Below are 22,520 nucleotides of genomic sequence, written 5' to 3'. Positions count from 1 at the left end.
GCGCAGGGAGCGCCACAGACACGTACTCAGCGGACGTGCACTCGCCGCCAGCGCTGTGAAGCTCCAGTTGTCCCTTTTTCTTGTGTCGATATCGCCCGTCCTTTCTCGGTTTGCCTTTGCTCCGTGTTGCTGCCCACCGCGCTGTGCGGTGCAAACGTGCACCTGCAGCCGGTGTGTGGAGGAGGATACGGCGATGGTGACGCGGTAACGGAGCCCGCTGTAGGCAGTCTAATGACTCCGTTCTGGCAATCACCGGTGCCTCCGAGAGAGTACCTGAAGAGAGAGAAGGGAGGGGGGGCGAATGGACCAAACAACAACACATTTGTATTTGATGCGTGTATGAGTCAGGGGCGTGGGGCGGGAAGGGGGGGGGTGGAGAGAGAGGGAAGCAGACCAGCCCGTGAAGGCGCTTACTCTCGTGATCTCAACACCCACCCTCTTTCGTGTTGTCTGGCGTGGCCCGCAGACCTGCACTCATTGGGTACGCTGGACTGAAGGGCAATGAAGCAGGAGTTCTTCCTCGGCAAGAGGGGTGGGGTGGGGGAGCGGTCTTGTATGCGTTGTCGTTGTTTGTCGGTTGTGAGCCGAGGAGCGCACCCGCCGTGCAGCCAAACGCGCCTTCTTAATGTGCATTACGCGATTAGATGTTAAACATACACGAGAGAGACAGAGAGGGAGGGCACTTGCCATTCTTCGAGTCCGCACCGAGCCCATTCCAGCTCTCCAACACCACCAAAAAAGGCGAAGCAGCACGGACACAAATTCATACACCCAAACCGGAGGGGGAAAAACAAAGCAAGGGAGACACAGCGATGGCGCTGGACGTGAAAACGCCGCGGGATGGTCTGGTGGAGGCACGCGTTCCACAACATGCACTTCCTGAACCCGACCCCTTCCTCCCTCTCTGCACGCAGGCCTGTTTGCGCGCACTACCCTTTCCTGCTTGCTTGCTTGCTTGCTGGTGCGCTAGTAGGGAGAGCGAGGGAGGCGCGAAGCCGTGAGGGAGCACGTCCGTCGGCGAAGCGCTGTCGCCAACAAGCACGAAGAGCAGCACTGGATGCGTTGATGCACCAATACGTGCGTCACTTTACCCTCTTTTCGCTTGTGGAGGAGGCACTAAGCGCTGCGGCGGGACTGCTGCATCTGCTTGCGTTCCTCCCGCTCCATCTGGCGATGGCTGCGCTTCAGCGCCTTCTTTGTGTTCTGCGTCACTTGCTGATCGCGGCGAGCCTCGTGGATGCTGGCAAGCTGTGTCTTGAGTGTCACGAGCACCTCATCCAAAGGCACACGACCAGCAGCCGCATCCGCTTCGTCGCCGTCGTTAGCTGCGGCCACCGCCGCCGCAGAGCGTGAGCGCTTCTTCCCTAGCGGTGCTTCATCGTCTTTCTTCGCCGTCGATGCGTTCGCTCGAACCGGCGTGGCCAGCTCTTGGCGGCGCTCCTCCAGCTGTTGCACCACAACCCCCGCCACCTGAAAGGCAATGAGCGAGATCTTCTCGGAGATCGGCTTCGCCCGCAGTCCTAGCCCGAGCAACGGCACCACACACTCGCGTAGCAGCGTCGCTGGGCAGAGTTGGGTCTGCGCCAGCCACCGCACCTGTGCGTTGTGAACGCTGTATGCTAGGTTCGGCTCCGCGCCGTCACTGACATTGGTCGCTACCTCGCGCGGCAGCACCGACGCCCAGCCACCAAACAGCTGCAGTAGCGTGGTGCTGCGTACCATGTAGTTCACAAGGCTTTCCTGCTGCACGACTGGAGAGGTGAGAGAGAAGAGCTGATGCTGCAGCGATGTGTACACGGTGCGCACACGCTGCTGAACATCTCGATGGTAGCGGTGCCGGCCGGTCGTGGCGGCGCGTGTCAGAGCGAAGAGCGCCAGTTGGACCTGGGCTCGCAGCACGTAGATGGCGACCTTGAGCAGCTCGCTTCGAACGGGGTTGGCAATCGCGCGGTGGGCGTTGTACACCTCCATCGCCACATCGGATGTGCTCACGATACCTAGGAGACGCTTCAGGAGGCTGGAGAAGGCTTGCAGGGTCTGCAAGGCTTGTGCGACGGCCGCCTTTGAGGGCACGCTTGTCGCCTCCGTGACGAATAGGAGAGCGGCTACGTCGCCGTCGCCTTTGCTCGCCGTGGTGTCGCCATCGGTTGTGCCACTGTCTGCCTGCCCGCATGCCGACTCCTGCCACGCGTCCTCTTGCAGGTAGTAGCAGTGGCGTTCGACGTAGGTGTAGAGGTAGTGTCGCAACACCCGCATCGCCACCGCACGCACCCACGGATGGGTGTGCAGAATGAGCACTTCCGTAATGTGGGGCAGAAGGCGTGGCGCCAGAAGCGGATACAGCTCGTGCGGCAGCGCCGTCAGCATCGTCTCGGCGGCGCGCAGACTATAGAAGATGTACGCCCACCCTTCCGTCTCCACCTTTTCACGCGACTTCGCGGATAGCTGATGCAGCTGCTTGTTGCGGCGCGCGGCAGCCAGTTGATCGAACATACATCCATCAAGCACAGCTTCGACTGACCATGCGCAACAGGCCTGGAAGGCAGCACGGTTCTGCGCCTTGGCTGCTGCTGCGTCCTCGTCGCCGTCGTCGTCCTCGCCCTTCTGGTCGGCGCCGAGCTCGTAGAACTCAGCCAGGGCAGGGACAATGGCGGCCCACGTTTGCACACCCATGCTGCGCGTCGCCCGCGGCTGCGCGGCGGCCATCCACGACGACAGGATAGGGACCAGCACATCGACGCCGGCGCAGCGGGCCAGGTGCTGGAGAACGGTGCCGCCCTGCCGGCGACACTCGACCCATTCACTGCCCGTCACCGTCGCTGCTAGCGGCACCAGCAGCACCGGCGCCTCCTCGCGCAGGATAACGGCGGGCAGTCGCAGAATGAGCGCGTCGAGCAGCTCCAGCAGCGCCGTGCGCCCCGTCAGCTCCGGGTAGTCGAGGTTGCGACAGTAGAGGTCGATGTGAGACTTGAACTTCTCTGGCGTCAGGCGGTACTCTAGGAGGAAGCGGACAAGGATGAGGATGCAACGGCGCCGAATGACGCGGTGCGCGCTCCAGTGCAGCAGCAGCTCTGTGATGATGTCCATCAAGTCGTATATTTCAGCGATGTGCACGTGCTTGCCGAGGACGGCGTAGAGGAGACTAAGGCAAACAGACATGTACTCGTTCCGCTCCATCAACTCGGCACGGACGAGCTTCACGAGTTGTACTGCGTTGGACTCCGAGACGACGTACTTTTGGTGAGCTACCATGGCCGCCGTGAGGCGGATGGCTCGCTGTTTGATAACGGAGCCGCGCTCAATGAAGCTGGTCACGGTCTCGAAGAGCTCCTTCTGCAGTCCGTTGACAGCGTCGAGCGGTGGTCGCAGGGAGACAAGTGCGAGCAGGCAATCGAGCGCGTTCGCGACGACCGCGTCGCTGCCTTCGCCCTGCAGGCACGTCAGAACGGCAGGGACGAGCGACTCGAGCAGGCCACGATGCTCGCGCGTGAAGGTGACTGTGAGATCGCTTCCAGGGGCTAGGAGGGCCGCGGCCAGCTGCGCCTCGCCCCGCGCCTGACGGGTAGCATTCTTCGCGTCCCCTTCTGCCACTGCTTGCGTCTCCGCAAACGCCCCCAGCCCGTCCACGTTCTCGCCATTCTCGACGGCGTCGGTGCCCGCTGCGCCGCCCTCTTCTTCCTCATCCTCCTCCGATCCGCGCTCTGTGTGAGCCTCCTGCGCTTCATCGACGTGGCCCTCCTCGTCTTGGACACCATCGTCATCGCCTGACGTGGCACTGTCCTCCCCATCTGCCTCCCGCTCCTGCTGCCGCGCACGGTGGTGGCGCAGCATGTCCAGCTTCATGGCCGCCTTTGAGTAACGCTTTTCCTTGCCGATCCCTAACACTTGCTTCAGCACGCTGAGCAGAAACTTTAAGAGGAACTCGTCGAGGGTATCGAGCACAACGGCCGTGACCGGGTCCTCGCGGTAGAAGTTCTTCGCCGCCTCCATCAGCTCCTTCCCGTACCGACCGCGGTACACCCGCAGCTTCTGCTTCTGCTGCGTGGCCAGGATGGTGTGCGCACTGAAGTCGACGTCGACGCGCTCCGGCACCGGGGCGACGAGGTAGTTCTGATCCAGCTGCTCCTTGCGGCTCTGGCGTTCTGCCGTGTGCAGGATGACGTGCGCGTTGCCGCGGATGCGCCGCGTGCCATTCTTTGCCTCGAACGCGACGATCTTCTCCTCGCGCGTGCGATTGTGCTGGTCGAGCAGGCGGCGCACCTGCTCAAACGACTTCTCGACTGACATGGTCGGGTTCGCCATGATAGAGCGTGCGACGCGCACGGCGAGCAGACGCACCTTGTTCACGAAAATCAGATCCGCACTCCCGCCCTTGCTGATGGTCAGATACTTGCTCTTCATCTCCTGCACCAGCAATGCGCGGGCTCTGGCACTGCCATGCAGCTCCCCCGCGCTCATGGCGGTTTCGGATGGCGGTGTGAGCACCCACGTGATGCGGTGAAGGAACGCCTGCATCACTGTCTCGGCGTCGCAGTGCTTGCCGAGAAAGGCGAAGCCCTGTAACGCCCGGTTGCGTTTCACTTCGACCATGGTGCTCATCACCTCCACCTGCTCTTTTTGCACACCTACCTCGCCAAGGTAGTCGTCCAGGAAGATGAGCAGCAGGTCCTCCAACACCTCTGTGAGGCAGTCAATGCCGTGCCGGTAGTCGAACCTGGCGTGCGTGGCGGTGCCGAGCTCTTGCAGTAGTGCTTCCTCCGCGCGCTCGACAGCGGTGTCCTCGTCTACCTGCTCGGCCGGTGGCACATCTGTTCCGCTCTTGCCATCCTTGTCTGCGGCCTTCTCTGTACGCTGCCGGCGCGACGGAGGCGATGACGGACTGTTGCGCCGGTGCTGTTTCTTCGCCCCCTCCAGAGCCTCCTGCACCGGATCTTGAGGAGCACTACGCGCGGGCGAGTGGGAGGCGGCGGCCACTGCAGCGGACGAGGAGGACCTGGATGGTTGCAGGAGCTTGCTGTTCGGCTCATAGAGCTGGTGCAGGAGCGTCACGAGTGTGTAGCCGAGCACGTGGAGCTGGTAGCCGTGAACGAGATTGTCCTTCAGCTTTGCCACCACGAACTTCAGCTTGGACGGTCCCGTCTCCTGCAGCATCGCACCAAGGATTCGGCGCGCGCTCTCCCGACGCTTGTCATTCTTTGTGCGCAGCTTCTTGATGAGCTCGTCGAGCAGGTGGTCGACGTGCACGTGGAAGCGGTCCTCTGGGAAGTGCTTTACAATCTTTGTGATCGCCATCGCCACTGGCAGCTGCAGCAGCGCATTTTTCGTCTGCGCCGACGCCGCGTCTTCGCGCTCCTGCTCCTGACGCACAGCAGTAATGCTGTGCTGGTTAACGGCGCCGCGGCCACTGATTGCCTTGCTCGCTTCCTTGTCACCCAAGTAGCTGTACAGCTGCGGCAGCACGTCGACCTCGAGCACCCGCATTACCTTCGCGTGACGGTACTCACGCTGCTTCGCGGACAGCTCGGCGCGCACCGCATCGTCCACGTCGTTGACCTCGTCTTCCTCCGCTTCCCCATCATCGCCCACGTGGGCCGCCGCACCTTCGGCGCTGGCCTCAGCAGGGTCGTCCAGAAAATGGAAGGTGCTGAGCACCTGAACCACGCCGCGCAGCATCGTCGCTCGCAGGTTGGCATTCGCATTCGCGTTCGAGAGGAAGAGCGACAGCACGCGGTAGTACGCCATCCACGGCAGACGCGCCGCAATGGAGCTCACTGTGAGCAGCACGGCGTCGCAGTAGCCACGCGCACGACCCTCCGTCAGGTTGGCCTGGCTGCGCTTGCCCTCCGCAAAGTCCTTCACAGCGCTCAGCAGAAACGGCACAAAGACGCGCAACACGTCACGCACGTTCATATCTGGGGCGTGCTGCCGCAGCACCGCCAGGGCATGTAGGCGGCACCTATGCTGGACGTGGCCGACGTTTGCGTAGAAGTTCTGCTCCGTGTTGGGGGAGTACAGCAGAGCGAAGCTCGGGAACTCAGCGCTGAAGTGGCGCCCGAAGCCCTCAAAGGCCTGCATGTGCGCACAGCGAATGTGAACATCCTTGGCCACGACGCCGCGCCGCAGGGAGGCGAGAACCTCGTGGCGTAGCGTAGTCTCGAGCAGCTGTGTCCTGTACGCCAGCTGCTGTTCCGTGAGTCCTGCATTGCCGCTGCTGCGCTGACCTCCCAGGGAGGCGTAGCGCACCATCGAGTGCAGTAAAGGCAGCACGAGCGCGCGGATTGTCTGCTCGGGGTCTCGCAGGAAGAAGACGACGTTCGCGGCCAGAACCGCCATTGCTTCGGTCGCAAGTACCGGTGCGTACTCCTTGTCGAGAGGCAGCTGCACGTCCTCAGCACCGTCGTACGCCCGCACCTTCCGCACCGAGCTGGTGCCGCTTCCGCCTTTGACGTTGCTGTCGGCAGTACAACCGCGGTGAAGAGCGCCGTAGTTGCCGAAGTAAACGAAGAAATCATGAAGAGAGTGCAGGGTGTGGTAGCGCAGCTCGAAATCGTACCGCTCAAACGTCTCGTCGTTCTCAAAACTATTCAGGCAGGCGACCGCACGCGCCGCCGCGGCGAGCTGGCGGCGGAACCACTCCATCCGTGGCGGGTCGGCCGACGGCGACGAGGTTGGCAGTGCGAGCTTTGCCACCGCCAACGACAGTGTGGCGCAGAGGGTGTGCCGGGCGTGTGGATTGACGACCAAGTTGAAGAGCCGCACCAACGGCTGCCAGTGCGCTCGGTAGTCGACCTCCGCCACCTGCTCCATCAACGCCTGGGCGATGCCTGTCACCATTTGCGTTGTGGGCGCGTCCGTCATGCACACGGGGTGGGCGACCATCTTCAGTGCAAGCTCGAGCAGGCGGTTCAGCATGCTCGCCAGCGAGGACGCCGACGCCGACGCCGACGTCGCCGAGCCGACATGCAGGAATCGCGACAGCTGCGCAATGGTGCGCATCACCTCTCGCCACATGGACACACTGAGGGACATGATGGACGTTGGCCTTTCCCGGTCACGCGCACTTTGGCGGCCCTTTGGCGAGGCCGTGCGGGTCGGCTTGCTGCTGCGTGACGGCTTTCGCCGCTCTGCGCGGGCAGCCACTGCCTCCCCCGACCCTCTTGACGCTGCCGCGGTTGCTGTTGTCATCGCTGCCGCCGCGGCTTCCTTTTCCTCTCGCGCGGCGCCCGAAGTGAGGAGGGTGTAGAGGGAGGTAAAGACGCGCACAATGTGCTTCTCCAGGAAGGAGTGCCGAAACATCGTCCTCACCGGCAGACGACTGCTGTACACTCCGCCCTTCTTGTCCGCAACAGCCGCAGGTATACCGGGGAGCTCGTGCACCGGCTCCTCTGCGCAGCTCAGCAGCTCTGAGACACAGCGGAGACCTTCGTTGAGAGCCTGCGTCGAGGCACGGTGCACCGAGGCCGCATTGTGGTTCACGGCGAACACCTCCTCCAGCGTCCCGACGGCAACGTCAGGGTAGGCAGAAAAGAGCGGAAGAAGAGCTGGGCTGCGGACCCACGCCGTCAAGAGGCGCAGCACCGGGGTAACAGAGCTCTTTGCCGCCACTGCCACCGCGCCCCGCCCGGCGCGGCTGACAAGCGCGCCTCTGCCACCGTCCACCGTGGTACCTTTCGAGTTCTCAAACAGCATGGTGAGATAGCGCGTGAAGAGGGGGAGTGCTGTCGTGGTGGCGGCATGGCCCACTGCGCTGCTACTCCCGCGGACGCTCGCTTCACTCCTGCCACGCAGCACATCCATGACGTCCTCAGGGAACTGCTCGAACAGCAGCGCCACAATCGTCATTGCGGCGCGGCGGACGTGGGCCAAAGACGTGGAGAGAGCGCTGGTGGCCAGTGATTTGTTCAGCAGCGCAGCCCACCGCCGCGCTCGCTCCTCCTGCGGCGTCGCTTCGTGGCTGGTGAGGCTCGCGAGCAGGTTGTCCACCGGTGCACGCAGCGACTGCTTGCACGCTACAAGGTAGGCTTGGAGGGCCACGTGCAGGCATGTTGACACGTAGACGGAGAAGCGCTGCCCCACAGCGTGCAGCATCGCCTCCAGGAGCCGCAGCGCTCTGCTAAGCTGCTTCAGGAAGCGCTCAAGGCGTCGAATACCGTGATGGCTGGAGCGCCGGCGCGGCTCCGAGATAGTGGCCGTGCCCCCGGCACAGTCACTGGCGCCACCTGCCTCCTTCGCCAGCGACATGCCACACCCCCTGTACACAATGTCCTCCCACACGTTGGCGAGAAAGTCGTATGCGCTCGCGCCGTCAGCAGCCAGGGACGCCAACGTCGTGGAAGCCGGCATGGCGAAGGACAAGAGGCGATGCAGCAGCTGGTCAAACACCTCTGCGAGAGGGTCCTTTGCTGTAGCGCCGGGGCTGACGCTGCTGCTGCTGTTGTTGCTCACCGCCGCCGATGGGGTAAGATGATCGAGGTAGCTCATCAGCCGCCGGCTCAGCACTGCCTGCTCCTTCAGTTTCTTCTTGGACACCGCTGTCAGTAGCTTCGGCAACGCGAGGGACAGAGCCGCCGAGACGTACGCGACAACGTCGTGCGCCGGCACGTCGCTCTCGACGTGGAAGGCGCTGAGGAAGGCGAAGAGGTTCTTCATGCTGTCACAGTACGGGACGAGCTTAGCGTGATACGTGTAGAACGGCTCCACGCGCAGGCGCTTGAGGTTGTCCACGGCGACGCGCTGCAGCCGCGGGTTCACCTCGGAGAGGTACGATACGTATATGCCCTGCAGCTCCGCATTTCGGGCATCAATGTCACGCTGCACGGCCGCCGTTACATGCCTGCGCTGATGGGCGGTCAGCACCCCACTCGGCGCGGCGGCGCATGCCCGCATCGCGACCTCCAGTCGCTGGTCGAACTTGCGCAGCTGCGAGCCGTCGACGCCGCTTGGATGGCGGTTGCGCTCCACCGCGACAAGTTCGAGCACGACATCCTCCACGAGGCGCACCTTGCGATCGATTGCGGAGCTCGACTTCACCATCGCCTCCATTATGGAAAGGAACGTCTGGGCAAGAGTGGAGCGGTCGGTGGAGGTGGCGTACAGGGCGGCCGTGGTGACGCTGGTGCCCTGCTGCTGCTTGCGGCTGGTCGCCGCCTTCGCTGCGTCGACCGAGTTGCTCATGCAACACTGCGACAGCATCCAATGCTGATCCCACCGCACTACCTCGTAATCTGCCTTGGTGCTGTTCAGCAGAGTCATCGCCGCAGTGCTGTACTGCGTGCTGGAGAAGACGCGGCTCACGAGCTCACCCTTGACGTGGCGCTGCTGGTCGGTGAGGTAGATGCCGTAGAGGCACGGCAGCTGGGCCAGCTGCGCCTGACACGATGCGGTGGCGGCCGCTGCATCATCCGCATTGCCAGTGACCGCGTGCTCATCACCACGCAGGTGCACCTTCTCCGCCGATGAGGTCGCATCACCGGCGGCGACTACGTCACCCATGACCAGTGCTCTAGCGTGAACGCACACGACGGAGTTCCACACCACCGGCTCCAGCCGCCGGAGACGCTGCGGCTTGTGGTGCTGCGCCGGCGTGGCGAGGCTTGTGCTACTACTGCCACCTTTTCGGGTCTCTTCGTCTCCTTGCTCATCCAGCCCCGCCTCAGTGTTGCGGCCGTCGTCGTCGTCGTTGTCGTCGATGTCCTTGACGCTCATCAGGCCCGTTTGCTCCTGCGCCACCAAGCTGCATAGCACCTTCGACGCGATCTCCCACGCGCCGGTGAACTTCATGTAGAGAAAACCAATCATTGTGCGCGCAATGAGTTGACGATGGAAGGGCTGTGTGATGGCGCCAGACTCCACTTGGTACGTCAGCAGTGATAGCTCCTGCTGCATGCCGTCGAGCTTGCCGGTGTGCGAGAGCGGGTTGAAGCGCGCGGCACTGAGCAGCGCATCAATCAGGTCAAGCGGCACCGCTGGGGCACCGACGAGACGGTCTGCCATGTCCAGAGATGGATGACACACTAGGCGCAGCAGCCGCAGCGCCAGTAGGCGAAGGCCGGCAATCGGGGCGGCGAGACACTCGAGGAGCACATCCTGCACAAAAGCTCTGTGAAGGACACTCGGCAGTGCCGCACGCAGGGAGCGCAGTGCTGCTCGTGTGTGCGCAGGGAGCGCCTCCGCTGCAAGAGCGGGCATGCCACGCATCTGCGCGAACGCAGCGACCCCCGTTCCAGAGTCATCCCCGTAGAGCTGACTGTTCGAGTCGAGACTGAACATCCAGAGCAGAGCGTGCAGCAACACCTCTGCGCCGTGCAGGAGCTGAACGCGCGTCTGATCCGACAAGGCGGTCGAGGCTGCAGCGAGCTCCGTGTCTTCGTCGACGGGGTTGTTGGTGCTGCTGCTTCCCGAAGTTTCACGAGGCGAGGTGGCCGCGCGAAGCTGCTGGAAGCCATGCACCAGAACCGCCACGGTGCGGCAAAGGTGACGCAGGCCCTCCTGCTCATCGTCGCGTGTAGCGCTGCCGTCGTGCACACCGTTATCGGCCGCGTGCTGACTCTTCAGTGACTTCTTCTTCAACCGCTTCGTGCCACTGCGTGCGGAAGGCCTAGTGGTCAGGTGCACCAGCATGGCCGCCACCTCCGCGTACAAGGCATAGACGGCTGGGTCCAGCGCGGTGGTGCGAACCGACGACGACGCCGCCGCGGCCGTCCTCACTGCCGGTCGAGACGACTTTGCACCTTCCTGGTCTTGCTCCTCGATACTCTGCAAGAGGCTCAGGAGAGCCGCCTTCACGGGAGAGGTCGACGACGGCGTTGCCGCCACTGCGTTTGATACCAGCAGCTGGATGAGCGGCAAGGCACAAGAGACGTAGGCCATTGCCTCCGACGCAGTCGAGGACGGCGCTGAGCCCTGCGTTGCCTTGTAGTACTGCAGGAGTTCCAGTGTCATGGACTCGAGCACGTCGCGCATCGACACTTCTCTGTTTGTTGCTGCAACTGCGCTGTTTCCTTTGGTGTTGTTCCACTTGGCTGCGGTGGACGGCATCGACTTGAGGCGCAGCAGCTGTTGCAGCGGGCTCACTACCATGTGCTGTGTGTGGTCCTGCAGGAGTCGACTCAGCAGCACCGCACGCCGCACGCTTGACTGGCGCAGCGCGGTGATCATAGCATCATCGAGCGAGGTCGACAGCGCGGCCGTATGCGTGGCTGCACTACGCAGTTCGCGCACGTCGACTGTGGCGCCCTGCCAGAGGGCCATCCCGATCGTGTGCAGTAGGGTGAGAGCAAAGGGGGTAAGGTAGGACGGGATGCGCAGGTGCTCGCTGCGACGCTGCGCACGCTTCGCGGCGTAGGCGCCCCCCGCTTCTTTCCCATCGGCGCCGTCATCATCCTCCGACATGTAGGCGTCTTCGCGGGTGTCGTGCAGGCCAGCGGTGCTGCCAACACGATGTGCACCACCTTCCCCTCCCACGAGATCACGCGCGTCGGCCTCCTCAGCCATGCGGCGCTCTTGCTCGAGGGCGAAAGCGTAGTTCTTCTGCAGCACATCTTGTGCGAAAGCGAAGAGGATCTGCTGCGCCTGTTCACAGCGGCGACACCGCGCGACGTGCGGCAGCGCCTTCGTGGCCGCCTTGACGCACACCTGCACCGCTGCCTTGGCAACTGGCACAAACCACTGCTGCAGCTGTAGGAGATGCGAAGATACATCCGCACCGGCGCCCGCGCTGGAACCAAGGCAGGGAGATAGACAGAGCGGGGAGAGGAGACGGAGAATGGCGGCCGCCACTTCGAGCAGAGTTGTCGCATCCACTGCAGCGTGCGCCCTTGCATCGTCCGTGTCCAAGGAGGCACTGGAAGGTGGGTGGCGAAGCGCCGCGAGCAGCTGCGCCGCGAGGCGCTGCAGTAGCGCTGACTCACGACTGTCAACCCACAACGCGAAGTTCACTGACCCCATCATGGCCGTAAGGAAATCAATGTAGTGTGGCCAAGACGGCGACAGGTAGGCCGAGCCAAGGCTGAGCACGGCCGCCGCGAGGATGCGGTGACTGGGGCGCATGGTGGCGTTCTTCACGGCGGAGACGGCACCGTCTCCCTTTGCCGCCTCCGCCGAAGCGCCGTCGTCGAGCTCGTCCTCGTCGGAAGAGCCTGGCCGAAGGAAGGCAGACTGCTTCTTAGTTTCCCGCAGCACTGTCGCGGTGGCGTTTCCTAGTGCTAGGCTGCCGATGCTGCGCAGAAGGTGTCGGGCCCCCTGCACGTCACTGCCGCTAAGCACGGTCGCACCCTCCTCCCCTTCCTCGCCGTCCTCGCCGTGATCTGGCAGGCCAAACGCGACAGACCAGCGCGTGGAGTGAAGGTCGGCATACCGCCGCATCTCCTTGTGTTGCACTGCCGCATCATCTCCGTCCTCCTCGCTGACGGCGTCGAGGAAGGGGACAAGCGGGTGTCGAAGTTGGTGCATGAGCCGCACCACATCAACGGGCGAGCGTGCCTCGTCCCAGTTCCCGTCTTGCCGCGTCAGGAGCTGGAAGGCGTGCAAGAGGCGCACGTAGTGGGTTTCAAAGGAGGAGCTGAGGGAACCGCGCACACCTCGAAACAGCTCCCCGATAAAGTAGGTTAGCCCATCCACGACTGGATGGTGAGGCAACGTCGTCCGCACGAAATCGAGCAGCTGCACACTGTTCGCCCAGATTGAAGTGGATGGCGCAGCTCCAACAGAGCTCTGAGTGCCGTCACTCTCCTCTTCACCCACGCTGTCGTCGCCATCGCCATCGCGCTCACTGACGCTGCCACGACTACTCGTTTCGTCCCAGTCCCGTTCCACGGCTGCCGCTACAGTTGCGGTCTCTTCGTAGCTGCGCAACACATCCCCACAAGCTTCCTCCACCACCAGCGGCAGCAGAGGACGGCTCAGACGACACAAAAAGGCTAGCAGCTCCGCCGACAGCCGCCGCACGTACTCCTTTGTGTCGTGCAGCTGCGCAACGTATTGCCGAATCACCCGACGAACGAGAGCGGCGTGGGCTGGGTCGGCCCAGCACTCACGCAGCTCGCGACACCACGCTGCCTGCACGGCGAACACCAGTTGCAGCCGGGCCGTGTCAACGATCAAGTGCCCATAGTGGTCATAAATGCCAGCCTGCACTGCCTGCTGAAAGATCTGAAAGTAGGGCAGGAACTTGCTGCCCATGTCCCGCACGAACGCAATGGTCAGTCGTGCAAAGGCCTCGTACGCCTGCGTCGTCGATCCGTCCCCGTGCTGCCGTTGTACCGACGCGGTTTTCGTGGCTTCTTTGGTGCCTGCCGACTCATCAGTGGTCGCGTCGACGCGGTGATCTCTGCGGTCGATCAAGCACGCCAGCAGTTTCTGCGCAAGCTGCCGGTGGTGCAGCTGAAAGAGCGAGTTCGTCTCGCACAATTCCAGCACTTCCCAGCGGAACTTCTTGAAGTCCTTCGAGGTGTGCGAGAGAAGCTGCTCATTCAGCTCGACATAGAAGGCAGGGCGGCCTGCCGTCGAGCTGCCTTCCGCAGCGCTGGTGCTCGATACCGCAAGACCGAGGCTGAGGTTGCCGAGGACCGTGTGCCCTAGCCCTAGACGCACATGCTCGACGGCATGTCGGAACACCTTTTGCCTTCCCACGAGGGTGTGGCCCTTCGTCTTTGGCGGCATTCCCGATCACTCGCTCTCACCAGGTGCAGCGATGATGATGCGTCGCGTGTGCCTCCCTGGTTTTATTCGTTGCTATTAAGATTACTTGCCGTGTTATCGTATATATGCGTGTTGGTCGTCTTTCCCCTTTTTTTCTGTTTCTTCATCAAGGGTGCAGAGAGGAGAGAAGGCGCCGAATATGGGAGGGAGGCAAGACACACACACACACACACACACACACAGACACTTACATACAGGACGCTGCCGCAGTGCGCTAGACACCCGTCAGCTTGCTGCCGATGTGTATATGTAGATATATATCTTTACTTGGAACAGCGCATGAGGAGGACCCACACTTCCACGTGCCGGCAAGCGAGGGCAAGAGAAGAAAAACGCGTGGACAGAGGGACACGACCATGCACAGACAGAGAGAGAGGAAAGAGTCGTGCTTAGTGAAAAGAGACGTGGGAAGAGGAGGGGACACGCCCCACCAGAGAGCGACTCCACGTCATGCACCCACACAAGCCTTACATGCTCGCGCCGGGGTGGTCGGCGAAACGCAAACAACAGGCATACACGTACACACCCCACGAGCCCTGCGCATGCGTGAGCAAAGGGCGTGCCACCACGCTGGTTTTCTTGTCGTTACTTTGCGTGCTTCTGTGCATCCTGGTGAGAGCCCATCCGTGAGCGCGGGCCGGGGCGCGTGCTCGTAAGCCGAGCAGGTGCCTGGCCGCTACGGAGTGTCGGTGTAGAGCAAGCTACGGTACACTCCAGCTCGCTGCGCTGGAAGAGCCGCAGCTCCTTCGACTTGCCGTTCGCCCTCTGCGCCGCACTCGCCCATCGAGAAAGCAGCAGCATCGAGCCGCCTCCTTGCCCGTTCGCCGCTGCTCCGCATTTCGGCTGTGATGATGGATGACGCGCTGACGTCGCCGGCATCTTCTTGAGTTGGCGACAGCGCCGAGATGTTGACGCTGCTGCCGGCACTGCGGCGCCCTTGCGCAATGTTCTCCAATAACCAGCTGGACGGGCGAGCCTCCTGCCGGTGTGACGCGCCTCCATACAAAGAGGCGCTGCCAGGAAGAACCGGCGCCGCTACGACGGCGACGAGCGCTGCGAGACGATCGAGAAAAACCTTGAAGCGTCGCAAATACGCCCGGGTGCGAGCGGTGCTGTCATCTCCTGACGCCGGCGATGAAGAAGAGGGCGACGTGCGCGGCGTTTTCCCGCGCACATTTTTCTCTGCTACCAGCTGCGCGAAAACATCGCGTGCCACCGCCATGCTGTAGAGGAGGAAGAATGTGTGCTGGGCACCGCAGGAGCGGACTGGGCTCGCTGCCGACGGCGGCGGCGATGGCTCTCGCCAGCAGTCCGCCACGTCTACATGGATCCACAAGCTGCCGGTGCCACTGGTGCGTCGATGCCGAAGGTGTGAAGCCAGCGCCTTTACCAAAGAGTCCGTGTCTGTCGCGCTGCGCCCCTCTACCACGCTGTCGCCGTCCTCCAAGGCAGCGGCGGTTGCCACAAGGGCCTCGAAGAGCGTCCACGAAAGTTCCACTGCTGCGCCACCGGCCACCAGCAGCAGACGTCGCCAAGCTCGTTGCGGGTGGCCATCCGTCGCCGACCAATTGCCGATACCGTGTATGATGCCGCTGAAAGGCACCCCATCTCTGCGTCGCTTGCGCGACGATAATGAGAGAGGCGCCACCACCGTCGGAGGCGCACCCATTGCTTGCGGTGACTGCCACAACGCTGCACGGGTCCACTGTTGGTAGAGCATCTCACCCAGCTGCCGCGTGGCGCCGTCTGGCAGGAGAAAGAACACGTACGTATCTACGGCAGCGTGGGTCGCAGTCGTATCAGAGCCGTTTTGAGTGTTGCGCGGTTGCGCGGTGGGGTGTAGGTGGGCCAAGAGAGCGCGCTGCGTTGTGGCCATCCACGAGCCCGGCAGTGACTCTGCGAGGCGCTGTGGCTGGGAAGAAGCGCCAGACGCCGCCGTCAGTCGCTCCAGCGCGTTCTGGAATGCATTCGGCCTCTGCCGCTCACGCACCAAAGGCGATGGTGTGCCATCCACGACAGCGGTGCTCGTTTGCCACCCAGAGACGGCGTGCGCCGTCCAAGGCGAAGACGTCGGAGACGCGACCCATGTCATGTCCACGCATGGGACGCCGAGCACGAGAGCTGTACAGGCGGTTGGGGTGAGCTTAGGGAGGAGACGCAAGCCTGATGGGTCGCTTCGGCACGACTGCTGTGGGTAGTGCCCCACCACGCAAAGGATCGGCGGCGGTGGGTGCGGAGCATCGTTGCATGTCGAGTCAACTGCACACTCGCTGCTATCCTCTTCTGCTGCTACGTCTGCCTGCCAGCGAACGCGACCGTGCCGCAGGGCGGCAAAACACGGAGGCAGTCGGGGATGTCGACGGACTAGTGCTGTGTGCAACTCCCAAACATCCTGCATGTGCACGAAGGTCAGCGCATCCTTCACGGTGTGACGGCTCACGCCTGAGAAAGCATTCGCCGGGATAGGGCGTCGATGTTCGCGATCGACACCACCGTTGCCTCTCCTTTCTCCCCGGGCAGCGCACTCATCTTCACCTACCTCAGCGACTTGTACAGTGGAGTAGGGGCATTGACTCGATGGTGCCCGGGTAGTGGGACAGCCTTCGTCACTGTCACTGCTGTCGTCGCTTTTCCTTTCTTCCACCCCGTCCCACACGACAGACCACCCGGATGTGGAAGAGGCGCGCGCACGCAGGATCGCGTCGATGCTGCCGAGGGGCGCCGACAGCCGCGCTGATGGCGGCGCCCGTCCATCCGCCTCCTCCTTTCTCGTTGGAGACGTCGTCACCGGCCACAGCACGCCGCTTTTGTCCGATGGCGTAGGTACAGTGTCAAGTAAGAGGCAGTGGTGGCGTTGGGCTGTGAAAAACGGAAGCAGGGGCTGAGGAGCGTCCGCGTTGGCTGTCGCGACTGCGGTGCCCTTCGCACCCTTCTCGTGCTGGTGGACAGGCGCCAAGTAAAGGTTAACCACCGCATCCACGTCCCCCTCTCCACCCTGCTGAGTGTCCTCGTCTTCTCTGGCATTTGTAGGCGAGTGCCCCAGCACCTCTTCTCGGCACAGCGGCGTTGGGTCCAGCGCGTTGAGCGCAGCACTGCGCTGCCACGAACTGGAGGAGACTATGTTGCGCGGCGCCTCCGTCGTTGCCGCGGAGAGCGCTGGAGCAGGGATGCCGCCTGGCGAGGGAATCAAATCGGCACTGAGCTGAAGAACCGCCGCCACTGCTGCCCCTGCCACGCCGCCGTCCTGCTCCTCAGCCTCGGCTGAGTTGGGCGTCTCTTCCTCGATGGTTTCTACGCCCGCGCTGTGCGCCACGCATGCGATATCAGCGGCAGGGCCAGAGGTCTTACTCACAGTCGCCTGGGCGTCGGCGGCGACCGGGGCTGGAATGCTCGGCACTCGCGATGCAATGTCGACAGCAAACGTGATTTCTTTCCGCGCCCCCCCGGTGCTGCGGCGCCGGCGCCGCTCCGCCTCCTCGTCCTGAGTGCTCCGCCAGTCTTCAGCACCGGGCACTGACGAACGAGGCGCGAAGGCGGCTGTGATGAGGCCAGCCGAATCGCTGGCAGGTTGCCCATGCCACTGCATGTCGCCGTCGATTTCTCCTCCTGCCTCGCCACAGTTTGCAGACGCTGCCCGTGACTCCGTGATGAACGCAGCGCTGTTCGACGTAGTTGCTGTGAGCCGCCCAAGCGCCCCCTCCAGCCCTGGGTACGCCGAATGTAGAGAGTTGCAGAGGTCTGCGAGCGGCTGCAGGGGAACGAGCATCCACTTAAAGGCAGGGCCAAGACACAGTGGGCACATCTGACGCACCTTGCGCCATTTGCGCGGCTGACGTGACGACTGTGCATCGGTAGAGCGTGCAGCCCGGGACCCTAGAGGGACCGCGACTTGCACCTCATCGCAATCGTGATGTCTATCTGCAGTCTCCTCGGTTGCTTGCGGAGCGCCTCCTGGAGTGGTTGCCGCTGTGCTGGCGCGCAATGATTTCGCGGACGTGGACACCACAGTCGCGGCAGCCCATCGCACTTCAGCGGCGCCGACCTCCTTCTCCAGCGTACACCACGGCCATTCTATCATCCGCGGCGCACATCCATTCTCCAGGGCGTTGTTGATGCACTCGTAGCAGAAGCAGTGACCGCAGGTTTCGATGGCGGCCGGCTGGTGTCGGAGTAGTCGGCCGCAGAGGGCGCACGTTAGACTTAGCTTGAGAAGGACGCAGTCGTGCAAGGAGAGAGTGGCAGCGCTAGCGAGGGGCTGCGTTGTGTGTGGCATTGTCGCAGGTAGCACGGCGCTAGACGTTGATGTGGCGGTTGCAGGGGCCGCGGCGATGGCCTCCGCAGTGGCGCGCTGCTCCTCAGCTGCCGCTTCGTCCAACGCAATGAAGAATTGTGTGAAGGAGAAGTCGACGAGGGACATTGATGAGGGCCGGCGCGGCGGTGGGGTGTCGGTGGTTTGTTCATGATGCTGATCCGGCGGCCGCTGCGCAGGCGGTGAGGCAGCGAGCTGAGTGACCATGAAGGCGTTGTATTTATGTGTGTCTTGTGCGTTGTGATGGTGCCAGATGCACCCCGCTTTCTCTATGAGTTCCTCAGCGATGGAGGCGTCTATGAATCGCCTACGGTGCTAAAAAGACGTTACGCGAGTGCACTGCGGGGCTGTTCATCCGAATCATGTGTGCGTTTGCGCGCCTGTGGGCCGGCTGCAGAGGGTGGGCACGGCAAAAGCGAACACAAGAGGAAGGGATCGGAGAAAAGGAAAGAGGGAAGAGAGCACCAGTTAGGTGAAGTAGCATCCAAAGCCACGGCGCTGGGACTCGGGGGCGGGGGAAGCGTAGAGCTTTCCGTGCAACCACCGCCGCTTTTTTTTTTTGGCTAGCTTGGCCGCGTGCGCAAGCGCGTCACAGCGGCAAGAGGCAATAAAGGAAAGAGCGGAAAGACCCCCCTGTGAGGCTTCGCGGAGCCAGCGCTTGAACACGCCAGTTGTCTCCCCCCGCTACTATTCTGGCGTCTACCTGAGATGGACGAACACGATCGCGTGCTGACTTTATCTTATCAGTTTATGTGCGTGCATGTGAGGGCGAGGGGGGGGGAACCGCTACACAGGCAGCAGAGTACAAAAGGAAAGGAATAGAGGGGAGGGGGAGAGAAAAAGACGTGGCCGACTTGTACGCGCAGCTTCTCCTGCAAATCTCTGCGCCCCTTCGTTGATGCCATGCGCACCGGCACCAAGTAGAGAGAGTGCATGGGCAGAAGCGGAGAAGAGTGAGGGCAATGTCGTTTTCGTCTCATCCTCCGCGTGCACGTCTGTATGATGAGTGGAGGAGGTGCCGAGCCGAACAAGAGCGTTGCCCTTCGCCTCTTTGCTGTTCGCTTCCGCTCCAGGGCCCTTCCACACCACACGTCTCTCGTTCATTACGTACACACGCCCAAAATCAAATTGCGAAAAGTGCCAAAACGAAAACAAACAAAAAATATCTGAACGCGGAAAGAGCGCTCCTTTTGTTGAACGTGTGCGCTGAACGTGCTCCGTTCATCACCACGAACACGCCAGCCAAGAGTTTACGCGGACACACAACCACAGCTCACCGTAGTACCTCTGCTGCACCACGGCTGCATCCCTGGTCCTCTAGGACGAGCCATCTGCCGTCGAATTGGCGCCATGCATCGTACGGGCTCTTCCTGTCCTACCCCGTCTAGGGTCCTGCTCGAGGGCGGAGACGGTGGCGTCCGTCGTGCGGATAATAGAGGATGCCGGCTTGGCGCCTGAGATCGGTGACCGGGTCCCGTAATCCGTGGAGATGGCGGCAGCTACTCTGCCGTTGCCGGTTTATCGCCACCTTGCCAGCTTCGCCCCCCCCCCCCCCTGCGTTCCACTTCACAACGCGCAGCGACTAGCGGAAGCGCGAAGGCGGCGGGCCAGCAGCGCAAGCGCCGGTGCCCAGGTACGTCGCGACATGCCACCCTCCATCGCTGTAGGGCCCGTGCCGAGCACCATGAGGAGGTAGGGCGAGCCCGCAGCACGTCAAGCCCCAGCTCCACTGCTTCACACTCAGTGTGATCGCTGCGGGCAAGGGGGTCACGGACTGCTGTTGCCGTGTGCATGAGTGTGTTAGTAGCGTGGAGCATCGCGGCCGCGCCTGACTTGATGTCTGTCTGCGTCGCACCACCTGTCCACACCGGGTAAGGGAGCCTCGCGAGGCGGAAGAGTCGCTGCCTGCATACCCCAGCGGGAGAGCTGCGGGAGCGTTGTGACGGCACCGTCATCCGGCATGTGCACACGTCCTGCGCCACCGAGGAAACAGCTAAAAAATGTGCCACACACGGAGCTGCCGTACAACCGAAAAAAAAGCAAGAGGTGAATAAAGCCCCAACGCAGCGAGGAGGGGGGAGACCCGACCCCTCATATGTGTGCTGTCGGCACGATGGAGGCCTGGGCACGGGCGAGCCTTGGAGACGCGGTTTACTCTCCACCCGCCTTCGTCTGCTAGCGTGCCTCCGAGCGCGCCACGTTCATCCTAGCTGGCGACACCCAGAGCTGACAGTAGGTTGTAGTAGCTGTTTGTGTAGGTGCGGATCAAATTAGGGCCAGCCTCCGCGGCAAACGCTGAGTCCATCGAGAAGATCTCGGCTGAGGCGGTGACGGTGATGCTGCCCGTGTTCTTGCTGTACACAGCGATGCCCGTCTGCGACTCGCCGCCAGGGAGGTAGAGGCGACCAGTCATGGTCTCCAGACCGCCATCCTTGAAGACCTCGATGACGCTGTCGTCAACGAAGATGTGCAGACGCACCACGTTAGGGTTCGTCTGCTTCACAGGCGAGCGGCCAAGGAGAGGCTGTCGGGAACCGATAGAGCCGGAATGGGTGCGGTCCATATATAGCAAGGGGATGTTCACTGTGCCGCTGTGCGCGGTCGCGTTGTACACGCGCCGGCTCGTCTTCCAGTACAGGGCGCACGTCGATGACGGCGAAGTGGTGTACGTCCACGAAACGCACGTGCGCTCCTTTGCGCATTCCGCGCTACAGTTGCTCGCGGCATTGGTGCCAGAGCCAGGGTACATCTTGATGGGTGCCCACGTCGTGTCCTGCGCGCGGTTGGAGATCGGCTGCCGCACCGCCGCCGGCATGCGTACCGAGACGGTCGTGTACTGGCTGAGGTCCGCGTTGGTACGGATCATCACACCGAACTCGGGCGCGGCACTTTCGGTGTAGTAGGTGTTTCCTTTGAAGGAATCCATGCTGGAAAGCTTGAAGGTGACGATAATCTCGTGCTGACGAGTGGCATTCGTGCCGGCCGTGATGAGGATCTGTGGCGTGCCATCCACCAGCACGAGCGGGTCGGTCTCCGGACGCGAATAGAGGTGGCTCAGACGCAGCCCCTTCAGCTCCGCGATCGGGTACGTCTTGATCTTCTTCTCGACGCTGTCGTACTCGATGCCGCGCAGCAGGTTCTGCACACCAGACCAGCCCTGCGAGGTGATCTGCTCGTTGCTCAGCTCGTCGTTGGTCCAGCCCCACATCATGCGGCGTTTGAGGATGGGGTCGTAGAAGGTCTTGGAGGCGTAGAACGGGCCGTAGTCGATGAAGGTGAAGCTGCGCGCGGGGTCCGCGATGAAGACGTACTTGCCGGTCACCGGGTCAGCCTGGTAGGAGCCGTAGACGATGTAGTCGCGGTGCGAGGGCATGGTGGAGACCTTGAGGTAGTGCTCGCCGCCCTGTTTCAGCGTGAAGAAGTCGGGGCACTCAAACATGTGGTCCAGGTCGTACTTGTAGACGTAGAGGCTGTGGGAGAAGCTGTAGCCGCTCTGGAAGCTGGGGTCGGTGGTGCTGAACAGGACGATGTGCGCGTTGTCGCCGTCTCTGTCCTTGATGCGGGCTGCGAACGCGATGAGCCACTGGCTGGGGTTGGCGGGGTCCCGCCACCACTCCGTCGGGTCGCGGAAGTTGCCCAGACCCACCAGCCCGGGCACGCTCTCCTCGGTGAGGATGGGATTCAGCGGGCTTTTCTCGAAGAAGCTCAGTGTGCGCTTGCCGGCCAGGTCGCTCGGCGAGATGGTCGCGACGCACTGCCGCTGGATGTTCTCCGGCTCGGTGCAGGTGTACACCATGACCGGCTCGCTGTAGTTGTTGTTCATCATGGTGCCGGAGTAGGCGCCCCACTTGTCGTACCACCTGTCGGCGTACGTCGCGATCGGCGTGCTCGGGATCGTCCACTTGACGTAGTCGTCCGACGTCACGTGGTACCATGCAATGTCACCCCAGAGCGGACCGTTGGGGTTGTACTGCATGTACAGGTGAATTTTGCCGGTGACGGGGTCGCGGTAGGGGCCGTTGGGGTCGTTGATCCAGTTCGTCGGCGGACGGATGTGGTACTGTGGCTTTGAATCGATGTGCATAGACGGGCCAGGGGTCGGGGACGGGGCGCTGTCGCTGCTGTCTATTGGCTCCGATGACGACGACGACGACGGGATCTGCGAGCGCACGCAGCTGTTGATGTTGTCGTGCGTGGCGTAGAGCATCGCGCAAACCGTGTACACGCGGCAGAACGTCGTCGTGCACGGGTCGTCGACCACGCCACCGGTGCGGAGGGTCATGTAGTTCTCAAACAGTGTGTCGTTTGTGAACATCTTCGCCACTGCCGCATGAATCGCCGAGACATTGGAAAAATCGGTGATGCCAAGGGCGTTGGCCTTCCTCCTTATTACTTGCTCTTTTGATACAAAGGCGGTTTGTGTTAAACTGCTCCCTTTATGTTTTTGAGCTTCTTACTTTGTCTTTTCTAATCTTGTTTAATATGGTCTTTTTGGCTTGTTTGTCTTTTCATC

General features: G+C 62.4%; 4 protein-coding genes across 4 annotated transcripts; all 4 read right to left on the bottom strand.

Moving 5' to 3' along the window:
• Nucleotides 1-1,116: 1,116 nt before the first annotated feature.
• LINJ_35_0680 (conserved hypothetical protein) lies at nucleotides 1,117-13,659 on the bottom strand (the record flags this gene model as incomplete). The annotated part of the gene is made up of 1 exon (XM_001468846.1): nucleotides 1,117-13,659. One exon carries the CDS (start codon nucleotides 13,657-13,659, stop codon nucleotides 1,117-1,119), a length of 12,543 nt encoding a protein of 4,180 aa, XP_001468883.1.
• Nucleotides 13,660-14,374: 715 nt separating this feature from the next.
• LINJ_35_0670 (conserved RING finger protein) lies at nucleotides 14,375-18,214 on the bottom strand (the record flags this gene model as incomplete). The annotated part of the gene is made up of 1 exon (XM_001468845.2): nucleotides 14,375-18,214. One exon carries the CDS (start codon nucleotides 18,212-18,214, stop codon nucleotides 14,375-14,377), a length of 3,840 nt encoding a protein of 1,279 aa, XP_001468882.2.
• Nucleotides 18,215-18,793: 579 nt separating this feature from the next.
• Nucleotides 18,794-19,111, bottom strand: LINJ_35_0660 (hypothetical protein, unknown function; the record flags this gene model as incomplete). Its single annotated transcript, XM_001468844.1, has 1 exon — nucleotides 18,794-19,111. The coding sequence occupies one exon, from the start codon at nucleotides 19,109-19,111 to the stop codon at nucleotides 18,794-18,796; it is 318 nt and encodes a 105-aa protein (XP_001468881.1).
• A 1,102-nt stretch (nucleotides 19,112-20,213) lies between these two features.
• On the bottom strand, nucleotides 20,214-22,322 carry LINJ_35_0650 (beta-fructofuranosidase-like protein; the record flags this gene model as incomplete). Its single annotated transcript, XM_001468843.1, has 1 exon — nucleotides 20,214-22,322. One exon carries the CDS (start codon nucleotides 22,320-22,322, stop codon nucleotides 20,214-20,216), a length of 2,109 nt encoding a protein of 702 aa, XP_001468880.1.
• Between the last annotated feature and the right edge of the window lie 198 nt (nucleotides 22,323-22,520).

The sequence above is a fragment of the Leishmania infantum genome, chromosome 35 (genome assembly GCF_000002875.2).
Source record: "Leishmania infantum JPCM5 genome chromosome 35".
Classification (NCBI taxonomy): domain Eukaryota; phylum Euglenozoa; class Kinetoplastea; order Trypanosomatida; family Trypanosomatidae; genus Leishmania; species Leishmania infantum.
Note: the sequence above shows the minus strand (reverse complement) of the source record. Positions and strands in the feature narration are given on the sequence as shown.